The 21,633-nt window shown below is 38.8% G+C and overlaps 1 protein-coding gene across 1 annotated transcript in view; it reads left to right on the top strand.

Annotated features, from left to right (window-relative positions):
* Positions 1–21,633, top strand: part of Tgfbr3 (transforming growth factor beta receptor 3) — a 192,440-nt gene that overhangs the window by 114,039 nt on the left and 56,768 nt on the right. The window contains exon 4 of the mRNA XM_003478932.5: positions 7,344–7,481. Coding sequence (XP_003478980.2) covers positions 7,344–7,481 — 138 coding nt within the window. The remainder of the gene's footprint in view (positions 1–7,343; positions 7,482–21,633) is intronic.

Here is a 21,633-nt window from a genome sequence, read left to right as displayed (position 1 = left end):
TTTTTCACATCATACATATTTAAATTTGCATAGCTGTTAAACTTTCCATTTTCATTTTGAGCTTGTAAAGTTCCCATACACATTATATGAACTGTCCTACCCTTTCCTGTGCACACAGAAGAGGATGACAGTCATGATGTTTATTCCTACAAAGCCTGGATGTGGCTTTGGAATCCTCACCAACATAGGTCCAGGCAGCCTTAGTTTTGGTGATTATAATCTATTTGCTTTTCTTCCCATTTTAATGTTTTCTCTTGAACTTGATAATGAAGTTAATGCTTTCTTTCTAGATATACCCTATTTTGGCCAGAAAAACAGGACAATATGTCTTTGGAACCATTATTTGAGTCACATTTCATTGATAAGTTTTATTGCTCCTTATATTCATTTTTCAGAAGACTTGTTGACTGCTTACCAGACAGTCAACAAGTCTTGTGCTAGGTCCAAGGATGCAGAAATGAGTGTGACTTTCTTTCTGCCTTTGAAGTGTGTCTCATGACAGAGTGCCAGGGAAGACAGACAACTAAACTGTAGTGCCTGAGGGATAGGAAAGGATTCTAGCAGAGGTTATGCATTATGAACTGAATGTGGTGGGTCATCTGGGAGCATGATTGTAATGTACATTAGACCAGAGTCCTGGAAGGATGTGGATGGTATGTAAGTGACATGGATGATGTTCACATGGTCTCTTCTCAGTACTGAAGCTCAGTAGAAAAGTACCTGCCAGGGTCCTCACACTGGCTGTTCGTAAGGTCTTGCTGAGGCCCCAGCAGTGTTTTTTACCAGCACATACCTGCATCCAGGGTTTCCACTCCCCTGCTTCTCTTCCTCACAGTGGCTAAACCATGGGCTGCTCTGGGAAGGGAGGCCCAGGGTCCCTGCAATCCCCTTGCAGTGCTCCCAGGACCCCTTTAGAAGGTCATGACCTGTAGTTTCATAAATACTCTTCTGTTTATATGAGTTCTTGCCCCTCAACCCCCAACCCAAATTTAGTTCCCAGTAATTTTCCAGGGCATTCAAAATATGGGGCAGAGAAGGCAGACTTATTTCTGCATCAAATGTCAGACTTTTATTTTATTTCCTCTTTTGTAGTCATAGTAGATTATTTTCAGAGGCTCCCAGGGAATCCAAAATCGTGTTCTTGTTGGGGGAGGAGGGATTAATTTGGGAATTGACTGTGTCCCTCTCAGCATAGTAAGTGGTTTTTAAGACAAATCCTTTGAAAAAGAGCTTGGTATCATCTACCATACCAGTGTGAAATCTTTGACCCTACTGTTTCTCTAGAGCAAGGAGGATGGTCAGTTGGTTCCCTAGGGAGGAGGGACACTAATTGGTGTTCCTTTAGAAATTAAGAGAGGTATAAAACTAAAAATAAATAAATAAATTTTAAAAAGCTCCAGATCCACTCCTCCAAGAATATTTTAAGGGAATCTTTTTATACCAATTCCCAAATGGTGAAAGACAAGCAATGGCAAAAAAAAAAAAAAAAAAAAAAAAATCACGGGTAGGGATTCTTCTGACCAGAAAACCCTTTAAGACTCTGTAGTAGAACTAAGTAAATACTGTTCCTGTCCCCAGATGTCAGTTGCACTTTGGAGTTTCTAAAATCACATTGCATAAAAGTGAGATTGAAGTGTGGGATGCTAGTGTCTTGAAAAGGGATTGTGCCACCTTGTCTGTATAATATATGGGTGCCAGGAGGCCAAGATTTAGGATATTTTCAGTTACTATCAACACCGTTGCCAAGTGATGCCTCTTTACCTCTGACGAGGGGGCAGATGATGACTATATACAGACCAGCCTGTGATTTTTGTGGTGCTTGGTTGTAGGCATGCTGTTGGAGTTCTTTTTTTATCTAATTGTAAACGGATCATTGAGTCATCCTTTTCCAAGCATTATTTGGTCTTGTTTTAGATAATAGAAGTCTCTCTGGTAGTGTTTTGGATGACTTTGTTTCATGGGTCCATAGGGGCTCTTCTAAGAATCAGAAATGTTGAAATGAAACCTCACTGACACATTAGCAAAATTGGATAACTCATAGACTCTCATATCAGTTGTTTTCTCACTTTGCTTTTGTTTGTTTTAACAAACCCCAAGAGTAGGGAGCCTTGATATTAAGAAATCTTTTGAAATCTCTGTGTCAGGAATGTCTTGCATCTAGACTATGAATTGTGGGAATTAAAAAATATTATATGAGATATTCCCATAAAGAGAGTAGGAATTTTTTCTCTTTTCCTGGAAGTACACAATTCATTTTCATAAAGTGATTTGTAGAATTTGAAACTGTATAATTATACATATGTTTTTTTTCTAATAATTCTTGGAAAACTAAGAGGCTTCATCATAAAAAGGTCCAGAGAATGTTGTTCTGGTTATTTTCTGATGATGATAATAAGAGAAAGAACGTGCTTCCCAAGGCCTCTGCTCCTTAGCGCGCCCTTGACTCTGGATAAAGTTGTATTCAGTTGTATCCAGAAAAACAGTCAGAAAAGATTTGCTTGAATTTCTTTATAAATTTACAGCTAGTAAGTTAGTTGAAGTGTACAGGTAATGAGAGAAAACTCATTTTCTGAGAGAAAACCTAGTATAAACAGATGTTATAGAACTGATTGAGCCAGTTTACATTCCTTTTAGGGGAAGGGGTCAGTGGAGTGTGAGGGACAGTGGCTACATGTGAGTGTGCAACTTGCACTTTCTCACACCCTCGGGAAGACTGAACATTCAGCATTGTTTGAGACAAACATGATTAGAGCAGGAACTCTTGGGCTGGGCTTCATGGACCAGTATGTGGTCAAATTATGGGTTTGAGCAGGCCACAGAAACCCCAGAAACTACATGTGAAAGTGTTTTAGTTCTGAGTTCTCATCTGTTAAATACTTTACCCAGAAAGATGAGATCTTAAGACCGGAGTATGCTTTCTAGTTTAATTAAATGGGGCCATTTTGTTTCTATTTCTACCACTAGAACTTTCCATCCCTTTACAATTGATTGGTTAACCTGAGTTAATGGGTGCTTAACCTGGAGTTCATGGGACCTGCAGTGGATGTATTTCTTGAAACTGTTTATAAAATTTTATGTAATGTGGGTTTTTTGTGTATGAGTATATATGAAGAGAAGATTCATATTATACTACATTCTCAAATGCTTTGTGACTTCCAAAGATTCACAAAAGAAGCCATTAATTTAGAGACTAGTTATTGTCCCTTCCTATGGGACACAGCCCCTTCATGGTTTGTGCCACCCCATCTTCAGTTCCATGGGTTTTTGAAGGCTCCAGGCTAAGCTGTTAAATGTATTTTTATAAATAAATGTGATGAAGGGTTGAAGGCCAACTCTTTAGACTACTGTTTGAATTTCTAAATTAGAAATTGGCGAATACCATTATCATTACTCCATGTGGTATTCCTTTGGTGCAATCTGCTTCAGCTCTCGCCTTTAGATTATAATCTCTGGACAGTCCAACCTTGGAAAAACCTCAGCAAGATCGTCTTATGGTTCTAACTGTCATCTGTTCCTGAGGTGTAATTATTGTTCCTGAGGAGCATTTCCTTTTCATTTTTTTTTTCAGCTTACAATAAGTTAGGTACCTTGCCATTGAGATATTCCAAGTATGTTCTTTTCACATTCTTGGGAGCTTTTATGCATTCATTCTTTTGTTGGTTGTTTCTCTGTCTTCCCTTTGGCAAGATATGTTTAAGTGGAGAAAGTGCTGTATAGAGGAGGAAGATTGTTGAGGGATTAGGTGAGACTGTGTTCGTAGGACTCTTTGTCCCTGCCAAATGATCTTTCTGAAAAAGGATTACGTTATTTTTCTTTTAATTTCCCAATTGTAGTGTGAATTGTTCTTTGCCAAATGGCTTTTGGGGCTTTGCCTGGGACCCGTGTGCCAGAGTCAGGAGATTCATCTTGGCTAGACACTGCCACATATTGAAGAGGGAGCCGTTTCCAGGAAAGCTCAAAGAGCTGCAACTCCTAGAAATCTTTCCTTGGTTGTCTGAGCCAGGCCTTGACACTCTGGACCATCTGGGAAATTTTGGACCCAAAAAGCCAATATCTGTTTCATATATCTTCTTATTTAATAAGCCTTTTAAAAAAATGTTTGTTTGTTTGAGGTATGTACTTATTTATTTTGTAGCACAGGTTTTGAATAAGACTTTTGTGCATCTAAGAGCTTTAAGAATCATATACCTAGGAACCAAAAAGAAAATCATCAGAAAAAAAATGCAGTACAAACACATATTATAGATACACACCTGCAGATACACAGTGCTATTCTTTGTGCTATGTTGCTGTCCAGTGAACAGTTTTGGAATGAATAAGGAAACCTTTTACTGGCACATGCTGTTTGTGAGTCAGAGAGTTGTTTTGCAGATATTGGGTAGTCTTGCACAAGTGATGGTTTTCTTTTTTCTTCACTCTCTGTGATGTGTGCTCTTCATAGTATGCAGTTAACACTTCAGTTTCTATCTTTGCCTCTGCTCTGTTTCTACTGCCTCTCTCGTTTTCAGTGATTATCAGTCCATTTATTTCTGGGTACAAATCACATCTCCAGTGTATCATGAGAGTCTACAACCAAGATACAGATTATTTTATTGTAGTTATATTTGACATCATAGTTCATTTGGTATTGCATTTGACATTATGTTTATGTCCACTATAAGACTGATCCAAACTGTGTTCACAAATAGCTCATGACAGTTTGACTATGTTTTTGTATTTTTTTCTGCAGATTAGCTAGTTAAGTCATTTTTGAGCATTATCTTGAACCTTTTTTAAAAAAACTTTTTAGGAAACATAAATTTATGAATTTGATGTGATATTTTAAAAATGTAAAGCAGGCAAGTCCAACCCATAGACTTGGACAGCTAGTAATATAGTTCCACGAGAGCTTAAGCTTTTATTATTATTATGAGATTAGGAGCAGTGTTTTTCTTGACTCAGTTTTGTGATTCTTGAGCATGAATTCTCTAGGAGCCAAAGGAACGCTGGATAGGGAAAGACACAGTGCAATGCTAACTTCACCTCCCATCCCCGCCACACACAGTTAAATTGAAAGCTGCTCATATCAGAGTTACACGTACTTGTATGACTTGGCAAGTAAAAGACACAATTACTGATAATAATGGTTCAATCTTCCTACAGATGCATGTGCCTGTGAAGACAGGTGTCTTTTTTTTGAAAAGAGAATAAAACCTAACAAAATAAAACAGAATAAAGCCAATCAAAACAAAGCAGTGAAAGTGGAATAGAACTTCAAAACAGGATAATTAGAAATCAACCATGGCTACCATAATATCTTTTGTTATCTTCACAATAGTTGTCCATACCATCAGATAGTGTAAAATCAAATAAAACAAAACAGAAAAAAACAATCAAAAAAGAACATAAAATAACACAAAACAGTAAATCAGAGCAAAACAAAACAGTGAAAACAATATTGGATTCCAAAACAAGACAGAAGGAAATCCCCCATATTTGCTGTATTGCATACTGTCATCCTCCTAGTAGATGCTCTGACTATTGACCTTAGGCCTGCAAAGTCAGTCAAACAATGCAAGCATTTAGTTGTTTTTGTACCTCAGTTGTTATCAACTCAGCCTGTCCTCCAAACCAGCTGGTTGCTTAAGGAGGGTAAGGGGTGGCCTTCTTGATTCTTAGCCTATGTGCTGATTGGCTCACAGGAAGGGCAAACTGGTTTCTCTCTTCCTGGGCACGTAGATATGTTGTTATTAATCAGACACATGTGTTTTCTTATTTAATTGTTAAACATTGGTTCATTGTGTTATTTCATTTTGATATAATAAAAATATTAAGATTTTTATTACTATAAATTATACTATATAATATAGATTATTTATACGTTATATATATTTTATATGTCACCCAAGACAACGTTGCTTACTGTGACCCAGGGAAATCAAAATGTTGTTCACCCATGATGTAAGACATCTTTGCCTACAGTCTGTTTTGGCAATTAAGACATTCTCACTCAATAGTTAACAAACGAGACTCTATGATGCACTAAGTACAAATTAATCCTAGAATAAGTACTTTTATGATATTGAAAAATAGTGAGTTTAGGGAATTTAAGGAATGCTTTAGGGAATGCTTACCATATCCTAAAGCATGGGTTTTGGAAGATTGGTGCATTATTTATTAAGGACATGAGCATACCAAATGCTGCTGATCATAGGCAGTCCCTAAAAAAGAGATAGAGATCTCTTGAGTTGAAGTCGTCCAGCAGTCACAGAGGCTGTGAAATAGCACTGAGTGTGTGTCTCTGATTGTGTACAGTCAGATCATAAAGCCAGACCTTCAGAATTTAACAGTGATGTTCCACTGTTCCCTATGTATCTCTCAGTCTATCTTTACAGACTAAGCTTTTTTTAGAGAGTGGGTCCTTTATTGCTCTTATTTCTTTATGGTGATCTTTGGCGCATCCATGCATCTGCTTAACTATGTGGTTTCCAAGGTCTTGCCTTATCTCTGAAAAGAAAGCTAGTTGTTGAGACACATTGAATGAAACCAGCTAGTCAGTATTCCTTTGCTCATCTTTTGCTTTCCTGGGTTCACATTGACTCACTGGATCATGTGCTTCAAGAGAATATTGTTGAGTCCATTTTCTCTGACTCCCTTTTTAGTGAAAGAATGTGATAATGGTAACCTACAATAGTCTTTGATCGTCTGTTAAATCTGAGCACAGTGTTCTTCTCCAGACACAGTTTTCTTCTATTTGGATTTTTGTTTGTTTGTTTGTTTATGGTGGCACTGTACGTTCCTCGTGCTTCATTTTGGAAAATTCCTTCTCTTTAGTAGCTCAGATGATGACAGCACTGGCAGCTTCCCCTGGCAGATCCTTTCTCTTTGCTTTTTTGTACTTTTCTTTGGCAGAATTCAACTTATAGAGGCTGGAGCTTACCTGAGAGAGAAGAAAATCATTTCTCTGAAGTCCATAGGCATACCCTACCCTCAGGGGACTCTGCTCTTTAATTTTCAGTTAAGTAATTTGACTTGAAAGATTAGGCAGTACTGGGGGAAGGTAACTTTTATTCTGTCTTTGCCACTTTTGCATTTAATAAGTGTTTTATTTATCTGTATTCTACATTGGGGAGCTGAGTCATATTTTAGTTGGTATTAGTATTGCTGAACCATTTGAAATAGTTGCAATAAAAAATAAAAGATGCAATATCAGCAATATCATCTAGTTCAATCTGATATACTTATTTTTAGATTTGGAGCTGCTCCTATTAGTGGTGAATAGTGAAAAAATATCCAGACACTGCTGTGAGTGACTTGTGTGGAAAATCAGTGCTAAGTTCTCCCCTCATTCTGTTGCTTCTTAGGTCACACTGCACCTGAATCCCATCTCCTCAGTCCACATTCACCACAAGCCTGTTGTGTTCCTGCTCAACTCCCCACAGCCCTTGGTCTGGCATTTGAAGACAGAGAGACTTGCCACTGGGGTCCCCAGACTCTTCTTGGTAAGATTTTTTAAAAACACTTTTCCAAACTGATTGTTGGTACAAAGTTGTAGTGACTCTAAAACCTTTGAAAAGCCTTCTTTTCACTGAAATAGTAAGAGTCCAAAGAGTGTTACATTTGGAGTTGTATACTTGCTGGTATCTAGATGACATACATAAGCAGCTATAGGAAGCAAACATGACCCATGTCTTGTGTGTACACATTGCAGATCTGGAGTCAGACTGTGTGGCCTGAGCTTTGGTTTTAGCTCTGAGACCCTCCTTGTAGTACCAGGAGCATTATGAATGCTATAAGTAGCCACTGGGTGTGTGGTCTCTAGCCACAAAATAAATATGCATGAACCTAGTATATTTGTATATAACACATGCCTAATTTCTGATATGAGGAGCTGTTTGTTGAGAATGTGACATAGCAAGCTCCAAAATGAAATCATTTGTATTTTATTTAAAAAGCTGGAATCCCGCTCTTGTAGAAAGATCCAAATATTACCTACTATTTGTAAATCATGTCCTTTTGAGTTTGCCAGAACATTTCAAGTTTGCTAGTTGTGGAGAAATAGATGGGCTGTTTGGCTGGAATTTTTGGTATATGATATCATGTCTGATGATGAGCAACAGTGAAACTTGGGAGTGATAACTCATGTTGTCTATTGAGTGAGTCCTAACTGCAGTGCCTTTGGCTGTTAAATTTCTCTTTCTGAGAAGCATCTAAGATGAGTGGTGTCCTCAGTTAACAGCTGCCTCTTGCCTAAGGAATAAATTTTGCCTAAGTAATAAAGGCTTTAATCCAAATCTGTAATTTCTTATCTCCTACATTTAAAGAGTACTTTTCAAAGCTCAAAGGAACCCACTGAGTAATGCAAGAATCCATAGCCAACAGTTAAAAAGTAGATATATAAAAGAGGGAAGAAGGGGAAGCTCCTCTGTATAGTAGAAATTTAATTATTACATATAGAAGAAGGATAGAGTTAGAAAATCATCATTTTGGGTCCATAACAGTAAAATCAGGCCAAAGTCATCAAAAGATGCTAAATCTAGTAGAACTGGAGGGAGTTAGATGAATAATATATTTGAATAGACCCCAAATGTCCTTTCCACAAATTACTTATCAATTATGGAAGAAAGATAACTGTGTACAGTGGCGACACCCAGAAATTCTTTAACCAAGTGATCAGAACAATGCCACCAGTATGTTGTGATTAGGCAGTGTGTTCTGGTAAATAAGAAAGAATACAACCAGTTAAATATTATTCTTGTTATAAATACATATGACCTGAATCTAATCATGAGGAAAAACTGGATAAAACCAAATCGTGTGAAATTTTATGAAATAACTGGTCCGTCTTCTCCAAAAACTCATTAATTACCTTATAAAAGGCAATTAAAGATTAGGCAAGACTAAAAAAGACACATGTGGCACCATACTGGATCTTACTGAGTAGGGGTGGAGAAGTTGCCATAAAAGACATTGTGTGTTCAGTGGATGAAGTTAGAATTGAGTCTGTAGATTAAAGTATTGTATCAGTGTTTGCAATTGCTAATTATCCTGTCGTTATGTTAAGAAACACATTTATTTAGTACTTAGTATAGTTAAGCAGTCTCAATAAGAACTCTCATATTTTTATTTCATTAAATTCTCACAATAACACCACGGTAAAGGTACATTTAAACCTTCATATAGTTGAGGAATTTGGAGATTAAGTCATGGACCAAATCACATGACCAGTTTCTGGTAGAACTGGATCTCAAACCCAAATGGGACCTATCTTAGAGGCTGTTATATCAAACAGGCTCTTTGCATACTTAATCACTGTGAGTCTCCTGTAGTTAAAATTATCTCTCACATTAAGACTTACGAATACGATCGTAAGTCCTATTTACATTTGGTCCTCGTACCTTAGAACTATACTGTCCAGTAGTATAGGAATTAGCTATGCATGACTATTGAAATTAATTTTTAAACATTCAAGCCTGCTGAAGCAGTCCTTGTTAATAATTCCAGAATTCTTGAGAGACCAAGGGAGGAAGACTGCAGATTTGACCCTAACCTGGGCAAATTAGCGACTTAGTGAGAACTTGTCTCAAAATAAAAAACAAAAAGAATACTGAGGATATAGCTAGTGTGAGGGTTCTGTGTTTAATCTCCAGTAATGTAAAATACAAACAGACAAACAAAAACTCCCTTCTATTGCTTAGCCACTTTTCAGGTGCTTAGTAACTGTGTGAGATTAGAGTTTACCACGGTGGACAGATTATGGAGAGGTAATGGGAAAAGCGTTACCCATACTGCTTTGAATGCAAGAGATAATTGGGCAAGTTAATCTCTCTAAACCTGATTTTCCTCAGCCTGGGAATAATAATAGTTCCTACTCTGTAGAAGTGTTGTCTTGATTAATTGAGATTACATAGAAAATGTTTAGGGCAGTGCCTGCCTCGGATAAGTGTAGACACTATGTGTGCCATTATTGTTTTAGTCATAATAAAGAGTACATGTAGGTGTTGAATTTATACCCGTAACATGAAAACACCAACCTGCCTGGCCTCAGGTTGAAAGAAGTTCCTGCTTCTCTGGACTGTAGGTCCAGATGAACAGTGTGGGCTACATTTAGTTATATTTACTACTTTCCAGATTCCTTCTTCAGTCTGCCATTCCATGGGCTTTAAGGGAAAGTATCTTACTCCTAGTCATTATTTATTTGCTCTAGTTTTGTTTAAGATCTGGAAAAACTGTTTGGCCACAAGTTTAAGACACTAACAAAAAGGGAGACAGTTTTAGTAAACAATCTAACATTGACCCTATTTGGAGTTAATCCCATGTAAGGAGATTGCAGATTGAGTGATGAATCTAAAATTAACAGCATGGGGAGACAGCAGAGAGGGAAGTCAAGGATTGAAATTCCAGGACACCTGAACTCTGCTTTGTTGTCCAGCAGGTTTCCTTTAGGGAAATGGTTGTCTGCATCTGTACATTTCTTCATGGCCTGGAAGAGATAGCAGAACATCTGTTGTTCATTCAAGTCTCAGATCAGGAGACAGCGAGGGCTAAGAGTTCTCTCACAAGCTGGGCAGCTCTCCCGAGGCAACCTTTTCTCTTCCTCTTGTAGCCTGAGAGGATTTCAGTGATGCCTCATCCACTTGAAAGTTTTCGGAGCAGAGGGACAGTGATGAATAGGAAGCCAGGTGCTTCTCCTACAGGATACTAAACCAGTAGTGTGCCCTGCATGTCCATTTTTTATACTTAAGAGTTAAAGTTTGGGAATAAGGTAGCTAAATTACTTGACTGTAAGTGTTTCTTCAAGCACTTCAAGGAGCCCATGGGATCTCTGGGAGCTGGGGTTTAGTTGTGTCCCTCTCTACCGTTACCCAAAAGCTCAGAGCGGCTGAGGAGGAAGGTGCGGCTCTTGACTCTCAGTGCAAAATGCAGGTGGCCTTGTTTCTTCCTTGTATTCTGCACAAGGGCTCGCATAAAGCTGTCTTTACTGTTCAGGTAGAATCACAATACTTACTTCATTTATTTTTAAAATTAATTTTATTGGTATATTTTATATAGATATAATGATAACAAACCATGGTACTTTAATAGTTATTCACTTTTTAAAGTAAGATGATGAGAAAAGTTCAAGTGAAAGCATCTACTCACTTGTCAGGATGATGTATTTTCAGTTGACATTCCTGCATTGTTATAATTGCCAAATTTTTTAAAAATGAAAACTTTTGTAATTTTAGGGAGGCTTGTGCTAGTAACTTTGATAATATAAAAATATACTTTCATACTAATCTAAGCATCTGTCAGATCTCTTCGATCTTCTCATGATTCTTCAGCCCAGGCAAGAGAAGGGAGTGTCAGGCAAGGAGAAGGTAGGATTTAGTCTTCTCTGCAAGAGCTTTTGCTTTGTCTGGTTATTTTGGTTACCTTGGAAATGGAGTAGGTTGGAGAGACTTTCAGGCTGAGTTTCAAGCAGTGTGTCTTTGTGACTCACACACATGCACATACATGATGAAGGTGTCAGATCTTGTTATTTTCCCTTTTGCAGAGTGTGTGAATGGTCCAGAGAATATTGAACAGGTTAAGGATGTTCCCTCAGTGCAATCAGAACAAAAATAATCTTCTATGTTCTATGTGTTATGTTGAAACTACAAATAAAAATCTCTTAGAAAGATCACATAGGCTTATTTTTCTTTGTGCAACCATTTCCACCCTGGAGAAAACATAGTGACTCAACTGTGTAACTGATATCTGAGCTTTCAACCCGAGAGGTTTGTTTTTACAAAAAGTATTGAGAAGAGCTACGATATTAAATTCTTTTAAAAACATGCTATAGTTTATAGACATTTCTCCCCCCAAAAAAGACACAAATAGCCCAAAGCATATGAAAAGATGCTAAGTGTCATTAGTAGGGAAAGTAGGGGCTGGGGATTTAGCCCAGCAGCATAAGCACCTGCCTTGCAAGCAGGCGGACGTGAGTTCGATCCCCGGTGCTGATAAAAAAGAAAAAGACAAAATAAAAAAAAGCCAAAGTAGGGAAAGTAGTCCAAACCACAGTATGCCACTTTATAATTACTAGGATGGCTATAATGAAAAAGACAGATAGTAACAAGTGTTGTCAAAAATGTAGAGAAATTGGAAAACTCATATATTGCTAGTGGGAATGTCAAACAGATCTTTGGGAAAGAACTGCACAAAATGCATGTCCATAAAAACTTGTCCACAACTGTCCAATGCAGCATTATTCATAGCAGCCAAAAACTGGAACTAACCCAAATGTGTATCAACTGATGAATAGAAAAAAACAATACTGTGTCTGTACAATGGAATATTATTTGGCCATAAAAAGAAATGAAGTTCTGATATATAACACAATATGAATGAATCTTGAAAACATGCCAAATGAAAGAAACCATACACAAAACAGAATGTTGTACAATTCTTTTTATATGAAATGACCAGAACTAGCAAATCCATAAGGACAAAAAATTCATGAGCCATTTCTGGGGTAAAGGCAAAGGGAAATTGGGAATGGCTACTAATATGATATGAGGTTTCTTTTTGAGCATAACAATGTTCAGGGGTTACATGGTGGTAAGTATGCCACAATTTGAGAATATGCTAAAAATACTAAATTGGACATTTGAAAATGGTGATATTATGGTAAATGAATTATATCTTAAAAAGCCATTTTTACAAAAAGCCTTGGCTACAGTACTCTTTAAAAGTGACTATACAAAGCCTGAAAGTATAGCTCACTAGTAGACAGTACTTGTCTAGCGTGGTAGAAGTCCTAGGTTCAAACCCCCGTTGTCCCAAAAAAGTCATGGTGCAAGACCAGCAAACTAGATGACAATGGCAATGATGATTTTGGTACTGGGGCTTGAACCCAGGACCTCATGCATGCTGAGCAGGTGCTCCACCACTGAGCTATGCCTCTAGCCCTGAACTAAATCTTAAAATGTATTTTTCTTGTTTCTTCCATGCACCTATCTGATTTTTTAAAAATCTTGCTTCATTTGCATTCCAAACTTGAGGGCTCTCTTCCACAAGATCTGTTGACTTAGAGCCTGGGGCAAAGAGAAATTTTCAAGATGAGACCCTAATGCTTGGTTTCTGGTAACATAAATGCCTGGTCTAGAAAACTTTGCCAGCCTATTTGTGTCTGTTAGCTGTTTAACATACTCATAAGGAAAAAAGAAGATTCGGAAAGTCTCAAGAAATAAGGAGCTTCTTCCAATCTCGTTCTGTATGCTAACGGGAAGGTAGAGTGTGGAAGGGGTGAATGTGGATCTCTGAGGTGTGGTTACCAGCGTCGGCAAATGAAAATACAGATGGCCAGTTAAAGTTGAGCTTCAACTAAATAATAAATGCCAAATGATTTTCTTGCAATATTTATGACACACTAAAATGTTATTCATTATTTATCTGAAATTCAAATTTAACTGGTGTCCTATGTTTTATCTGGCAACTCAGAGGGAACTCGGGTTTTCGTGTCTAGTTAACCCTGACCTGAGTGTCAGGAGTACTAGTGCTTCAGTACTAGTCATGGGGCTCTAGCACTTAACTAATCATCATCCTTATGTAAAAATCACTAAACTATTCAGGCCTAAGTTTGCATTTCTAAATGAGGGAGTCTCGATCTCTAAAGTTCCTCCTAACCTTTAAACTCTCTGATTCTTTGATAATACAACTGCTAGATATCATATCCTGATTTAATTGGAAACAGAAAATGGCAATATGAACATTGCCTCTTCAGCAAATCCAAGTAAATATCAAGGCAGGGCAGTTGAAATAAATGAGAGAAACCAAACTTTATGCTGTTGGCTTTGGATTAAAAACAAATCAAAACTTAATCCTAATGAAAAATGTAAATCGATACCCAGAACATGCTTCGTATTTAAAATCCAGCTTTGCATTTCCAAAAATGGGGGCAGGGGTAGGGTGGATGAAGAAGCCGTATTTGCCAAAATCTAGTTTATTCCTTTTTCTTATACTGGAGGAAAAAAACCTATCCAAATATTTGGGCCTCTGCCACCAAATCACAGGCAGTTCTCTGGTCTGCACTGCAGTTTGGATGACTGACAAGGCTCAGTGAAAAACAAGTGCTATTTGTTTTCCTGTGCCTAGTACTTAACTGGAAATCAGAAGGCTAAATTTCCAATCAGTTGTTAAACAGCCCCAGATGTGAGCTTAGCACTGCGCTAGGAAGAGACACACACAGCCGGTACCACAGTGCACGTCCAGCCGTTACCTTTTCACTGTGCCAAGCAGTGTGTAACCGAGGGCTGCAGCATCCAAAAATGCACTAAGAATAACTCAAACTCCGTTTCTGCTTGTGGAGGAGGGAACTTTTAAAAGCTCTGTTTGCTATTGTGTTACACTGAAAAATCTGGAAATAATTTTTTCTCTTTTAGTTTCCTCCTTTTCCTTCTTTGACAGCCCTCCTCCCCATTTAGAACACCACAAGATTAGCATACTTGGTATGTTGATTTATGCATCTACTTTTTCATTCGTGTAACACCTAGTGTTTGCAGGCCTACATGATTCTGAGAACTGAGCTAGTTGTGGAGGATACAGAGAAAGGGGGTGAACTGCCTGCGTTCAGAGAGCTTTCCATTACATGGGAAAACTGATTAGGAAGTTAGGGCCCAGAGTTAAGTGTGACAGGGGCCACTGCTGGATCCTGGGAATTAGAGAAAATGAGAACTCTCCTCTTCAAATGGGATGTGAGAGATTGATTCTGGGCAGTAGCATGTGGCAAATGGATCAGGGTGCTGAGACCAAGGCAGCTTCCTAATCACCCAGAAGTGTCATCTTATACACCAGAGGCCTGGATGCACCATTTTAGGTTTTTGAGTGAGGTCTTCCCTCAAATAAATTCTCTCTTAGAGGCAGACTAAATAGCTAAATGTTTCAAGATTGGTAGTTCTTCTTTAAAACAGCTCTGGTGGAATGACTCATTATGTCCTGTGGGATAGCCAAGTGGTTGTGTACTATGTATTTCTATCCTGGAGGCTGCTTATCTTTTGGTTTTGTGGCTTGTCCTTAAGAGCCTTAATTATATGGGGTCGATCCTCTCATGAGCTAGGGTCAGTCAACTACTATATTTCTTAGGAATGAGTTTCTAGACCCTTTATGGTGAGGGAACTCTTCTTAAGTGACACTGTGATAATTAAAACATTAGAGAGAGTCCAGTTTCATCCAGTGAACCTGGTCCTGAAAGGGTTTTTGAATGACTCTAGGATGTATACTGCTTGTTGGGGGAAGGCTGGTGAATATGCAGGTGAATGAGTAGCCCTGGGACACTTGTGAGGTTCACTGCAGTGTTTTTTTTTTTCCAAAGACATCCGTCCTGGAGGGTTCACATAAGTGTAGACTTTTCCTGGCTCTGGCTGGACATGTTGTGTCATGTCTGTGTGCGGGCATGGTCCCAGCTCTGTGAAGGCTTTGCTTTCATTCAACAAATTGAGGTCAAATAAACTCACTTTCCTTGAAGGTTGGTGTTTCTTTGTGTAGAGTCCCATGGTGTCCTTTAAGGCTTTATTGTCTAAGGCTGGTCTGGTAATCTGATGCATCTGCCCTCTCCAAGCATTGGGCAGTTGTATCAAATGTTAGTCTCTAGTGCCATGGCTAACATGGAGGACAGCCTCCAGAGAGCAGTTTGGTAGGAAAAAAATGAATGTTTTGTTAAGGGAGGTTGCAGAATGTTTTATTTTCATGTAGCAGGAGGGGAGGAAATCTATCTCCCAGGAGGCTGATGTGAAAGCTTTTAACTGAGCATTGGTCTTGTAAATTGCAGACAGCGATGCCCTTGCTCAGGATTTACCCAGGTAGCCCCCACTGCCCATTTCAGGAAACAGTTGCAGGATATCCTAATTCTTTTCTGGGTACAAGTTGATGTGTTATTTGAAGCAACCTGGGTCTTCTGCCTCAAGTTCCTATCATTTAACTTTCTGGCTTAGAAGCTACTTCTGTTTTCTATAGGATAGGAAGGAGTCCTTTTTAATCTCTATTATTTTTATGTCCTGGGTAGAATTTGTATCCCAAGATCTGCTTTTGTCCTCGGGTCCTAGTACCGAATCTGTGGATGGCCAGATGTCTTTGTTGCAGATGTGGGCTCTTACTGCCACCTGTGCCAGGGAGTCAATGTTGGTCTGGCTCTGCCTTGTCCCATTGGGGCAGAGAATAACAGTGTGGTACTTGGATGTGGGGTGTGCATGAAAGCCAGGTACTTATCCATGTACCTGGAAGGTCCTCAGTGATCAGAACCTGTATGATCTCTAGCCTTCCATCTTTATCGTGGCACATATAGGTTTCTATACCTTCTATACCTAAGCTGTAGGCTGATGTTCAGAGTTGCTATTTGATGTTAATCCTGCTCCAACCTTTGCAAATAGAGTTCATCTATCCTTTTCTGGCAGTTTGGGCAAGAAAGCTATGGCCCTACCCCAGTGAATAAATCATGGCCTATCCATCTCAAGATCTGTCAGAGAACTCTCATGATCTGTTGTAAGGACATATGCTTATATGTATATATTTAACAAACATTTAATAGCGTGTGCTGTATGCTAGTCATTCTTCTAAACACGTATATTATTTTAATCTTTATAACAAGTCTGTGAAATAGGTATCATTATTATCTTCATTTTAAGATGGAGGTACTGAGATAAAGAGGTTAACACATGGTTGGTTGTATAGCTGGTAAGTTGTGACTATATCCCAAGTAAGTCCTTGAAGTAGTGTCTGACACATAAGTGCTCAATAAATGTTAGCAACACTAGTGTACTTTCTAGAAAGGTAAATGGTGACTTTGTTGGTGGCAGTCACACTGCCTGACTTGAGGGTGTAACTGATATCATCCCTAACTCTGGACTCCAGCATGAAGATACTATATAACTATCCCAAGAATAGGCGTTAGAGTTTGAACCCTAAGAACCACATTGGGAAATGAAGCCAGATGAGGAAAGGTGTTTTTTCAGCAAAGCTTCTTGTTTCAGTACTGGGATTTAGGTCATACCACTATTCCATTTGGATAAGGGTTTTTATTTATTTATTCCACTTCTTCCCCAAGAACATTTTCTCTGTGGCTCCTGGTTGGACTAACTCTGTATAAGCTATACTAGGCTACCTTGCTTATTATCTGTATCTGTCTATTGCCCTGTAGGAATCATTTCAACACTCAAGCTAGTTTTGTTCAGTTCAACACTCTTGAATTTGGGAGAAGACTATTAAATGTAGACTATAAGATGAGAGTAAGAATAATGGTGTGGTCTATTAGAAAGACTGTGCTTTTGCTTGAGACCTAATTTTAAGAATATCCAAAAGGGCTCTCACTAGTTGTTTTAGGCTGGAGACCCTGTTTCTATTTCTACCACCCAAGAAAATATTCTTAAGACCAATAGTGGCAAACCTATAGCATGTGCGCTGTAATGGGTTGTTTGTATCACTGAAAACTGTAAAAGGTTCTCTATCACTGCTTTAGACTCTTTTTTTCCCAAGCCGTTCATGGGTCTGTGATTGCTCAGTGGTCCAAAGTATGCAACTCTATTTCTCCTGGAACTTGTGTCAGATATTTACAGGAATTATATCAGTCAGGGTTTATATAGAGAAAAGAACCCAGTAGGGCAGACCACCCCCATATCTATAGAGAGATTCAGATTGTTGCTCACCTGAGAGCAGGTTCCCTTCCCAAAGGGTGATGACCTTTCTAGGCACAGAGTCCCATCTCTGTATGGAAAGAGCAATATCTGGAATCCAAATACCGTTTGAATCTGCCCTCATCCCTTGCTGCATAATCTGGCACTTTACCTAGTCACTCAGAGACCTCATTTCTTTGTCAAATAAAAAGATTCAAAATCTATGTAACATACATTTAGTAGGTGTTAAGATTGAGGCTTTAGGCTCATGTTCTCTCAGTATTCTATTAGTATGAGGCTGAGGGAGACTCCTGGCTGTCTTACAGTGATTTCTGGGTTTAGTAGCTGACTGCTTCCTGATGATGGGAATTGAAAGAGCTGTAATGAGAAATAAGTCTTTTCTTTTGTCAAGATCTTTTCTTTTGTCAGTACTGCCATCCTGCAGCTCTGTGCCTCAGGTAGATCCTTTATCTTCTTTGAGTCTCACTTTCTTTGTCTGTTAAATGGAGTTGGCATCAAAGAATAACTCTGCAAAGAACATTCTACTATCCCATTTGGAGTCAAGTGCTTATAAAATTGAATTTGAGCTCTTGAGCCTGATTTGACAGAGTGAATGTAACTTTAAAAAAAATAAAGTACAATAAAAGAATCCTTCCTAGTGAGAGTTTCCCCAGAAGCACACTTGGAAGGCAAAAATAGATTGAGGAATGTGGCAAGTAAGAGTAATAATGCCAATATTTTATTTTTTTCCTGGAAAACACTCTTTAGATGGAAAATGCACTTTGAAATTTGGGGCAAGCTCTTCTAAACATCATGCTAACATTGGAAGATGTGGAAGGGTGAGTTTAGGAGTCTGGGGAGATTATATTTTAAGGCTGAGTAGGATCCCTGTGTGGCCTGGGGCTCTACTTTGGAAAACTGTTATAATGCAGCTCACGCTTCATTACTTTGCTAATCTGTGGGGACTGAGTTCATTTCTCAGATGGAGTGAAGTCTTTTGCTTCTCTTTGTGTGTGAACTTACACATATTGTCATTCTTGTCATCTTTCCATGGGAGATGAGAACATTGCTCGTGTGCTGGCTCCTACTCAGGTTTGTGAGGCGCATGTTCTGAGATGCTTCAAGAGCTTTCCTTGTGGAGCCGTGTGAACATGCAGAGCAGTAGAACACTGCACAGTCTCTTAGTTCTGTACATTTCAGTAATAAATAAATAAATATAAAATCAAGATGACCATCGTGAATTCTCTGGCAAAAAATTCACAGTCAATTATGTTTCAAACCATAAAAGTTCTGGTTTGGGGTGCAAAAAACCCCCCAAAATTTAAAAATGGTTGCATTAATTTGTGTTTCCTGAATACATAACTGGCAGATACTATAATCATAAGGCTCATGAATATGTAGCTTTGGAAATTACAGATATAAATTCATGGGCACGGAAATTATTTCTTTAAGACAAATCTTTTTCTGAAAAAACACTAAGTTGTAATATATGTTAATAGAAAACATATTTTGGATCTCATTTTATATCACAGAGATTTAGAGGAAAAAGCACGTATAGTCTTCCCAGGGATCGGGTAGGGAGAACATGTGATTTTCCTCTTTCAGATGTAGAGTTCAATCCTCATTTGGAAAGTAAATATTTCAGTACTGTTTCACTAAGTTTGTTTTTGCTGGACTTTGTATGCACAAAATACATCAAAACATAATCTCCTTAATACCTTTCTGTGTGGGAGCTGTTATGAGTGCTAGGGCCAATCTGTAGATCCTACTTAAATAAAAACCCAGATTCTAGAGAAATGCTTATTCTCCTTTACCATATGTCTTTCCCCACTGGAATTGAGCTAGTGAGTTCTTGGCAGGGCAGGTGTTTTCGAAATATCATTATGTCTTCCCTTGCTTTATTTGTTTTTGTTGTTTTGCCCTTCTCATTTTCCTAAGCAGGTAACTCTGGAAAGAGATTTTTAAAACATAAGAGTCAGATAAAATGAAGAGGAAGAGTGCAAGTTGGGTTTAGGGTGGATGAAAGAGGATAGGGCTGATTCTCATTATGCAAGTGTCGAATTTCCACCAATGCCTGAGTCATAGAAATGCATGGAGTTGGGTGTGTGAAGTAGAATTGAAGCTGCCCCAAGGGAGTCCCTAACATTAATAGCAGGCACTCACCCAACCGATAACGCAAGCTCCAAATGGACCGCAGCTGAGCTATATGGGTGTGTGTGTGTGTGTGTGTGTGCGCGCGCGCGTGCGTGCGCGCGTGTGCACGCATGTATGTGTGCATGTGCACTTGCGTATGTGTGATATCCTAGGACAACTTTTCCTCTGCAATCTCAGCAGGCTTTTATCACCAGGGAGCTTTGGCTTCTTCTCTTTCACAAGACCCACTTCTTTCATTTTAAAGAAATGAACAAGATGTGCAACAAGATGACTCCATCCATGAGTTGGCTCTTCTGTCTCCCTCTTTGCTTTTTCCACCACTTCAAGGGAAAAGATGCTTGCTTGTTCTACAAACAATCTCATTCCAGCTGTGTAAAGATTATTTAGATTTTAAATAATGTTTATATTCATGCCCTAGGGCACTGCTCTTCAAGTATGCATGGGTGCTGGGAAGAGGATTATAAACAGGTCAGTTTAGCAACATTTCAAGTGCTTAAGATAACCAGTGGTAACTGTGTTGGACAGTGTAGCTGGGGGCAGGGAATGGCTTTCTTGAAGTCCTTGCCAGAAACGATTGATCTTGGCACTCATTTCCATTTTCCACTACTCCTGAAAATGACCTCAGAATCCTCCTCAGTGCAGAACTTTAGGCGGGCACTACCAACTAATTGGTCTTCAACAATTTACTGTACTGAATAATGGGTATCTTTTTTGTAGCCAACATGGTTCAGTATATACTTGTGATATATCCAGAAGTGAAGCAGGTGTTGATTCTGGTCTCTGAAGGAGCTTCCATTCTAGTGGCAGGAATGGACAGCAAGCATAATAAACAAGTATATTTGAGTAGACTTAGAGGATGTGAGGTAAAAGTGAAGATGAGACTTAATGCTACCTGTGATCTAGCACGGCTGGAATTGTCACCAGGATGGTTCTGCAGAAGCATTAGATTTTGGTTGAGAGTCAAGGAAGTGGGGGTGAGCATAGAACTGGATGAAACCTTACAGAGTGGCACTTTCCACAGCAGCCCCTCTTATCTCCCCACCAAGACTCAACCAACTTGAGAAAGGTAGTCAACTGATGGGCTGAGATAAGTGCTAAGAAGAAGCAACTCAGATCCCAGAAAATGTGTACCCGTCTGCAAGGAGCTGTTCCTTTTTCTCTGGCTCTTGAGATCAACCTTGTGGCTTCCATGGATCTGCTTGGACTTCAAGAGTTAAACGTTAAACACAGGTGTGGAAACAAAAGGGCTGGTTGCCTCTTTTAGTTTTTTTCATCACTTTTGGACGAGGTTGTTGAATGTGATCCAGAAAAAATAATAAACTTGGCTCTCACTGCCTACCCGTAAGTTCTTGTAATAAAACTCCCAGCACTGGCAGATAGAGAGTAATGCTCTGCTTTTAAAAAAAAATCTGGTAGCATAACCAGAATTTAAAATACAAATGATATGCGTGGTTCAAATAGAGAAAAAGATTCAGGTGAGGAGAGGGCTCAGATGCATCTTGCTATCCCAGAATTTGTTAGACTGCAGAGTGCTTTATGGTTGCCCCTTCCACAGATGCTTGCTAGGAATTGGGACCCTTCGTGCTCAGGGCTCCATTCATTCCCACAGGAAGACATTTGTCATGTTAGAGACTGTCAGAAGATTAGGTTTTAATTAGCAAGCTGGAGGAAAGTTCAGTGGACTATGGGGGGGGCACGAAACTACTGAATATGCTTCGATAGTTGGTTTTTAGCTAGAGTTATAAGGTGAAAAATCAAATCATTAACTTGAAAGCCTGGCCAAAAGCTCATTTCCTGGACAGTGAGGGAAGTAAAGAGTGTAGGTGACAGGAATGGAGAAATTACTGACATATCCTTTCCTGTAAGTATCAAC

This window comes from Cavia porcellus, unplaced genomic scaffold (genome assembly GCF_034190915.1).
Source record: "Cavia porcellus strain 051 isolate PalLab524CR breed Dunkin Hartley unplaced genomic scaffold, mCavPor4.1 scaffold_1, whole genome shotgun sequence".
NCBI classification, from domain to species: Eukaryota; Metazoa; Chordata; class Mammalia; order Rodentia; family Caviidae; genus Cavia; species Cavia porcellus.
Note: the sequence above shows the minus strand (reverse complement) of the source record. Positions and strands in the feature narration are given on the sequence as shown.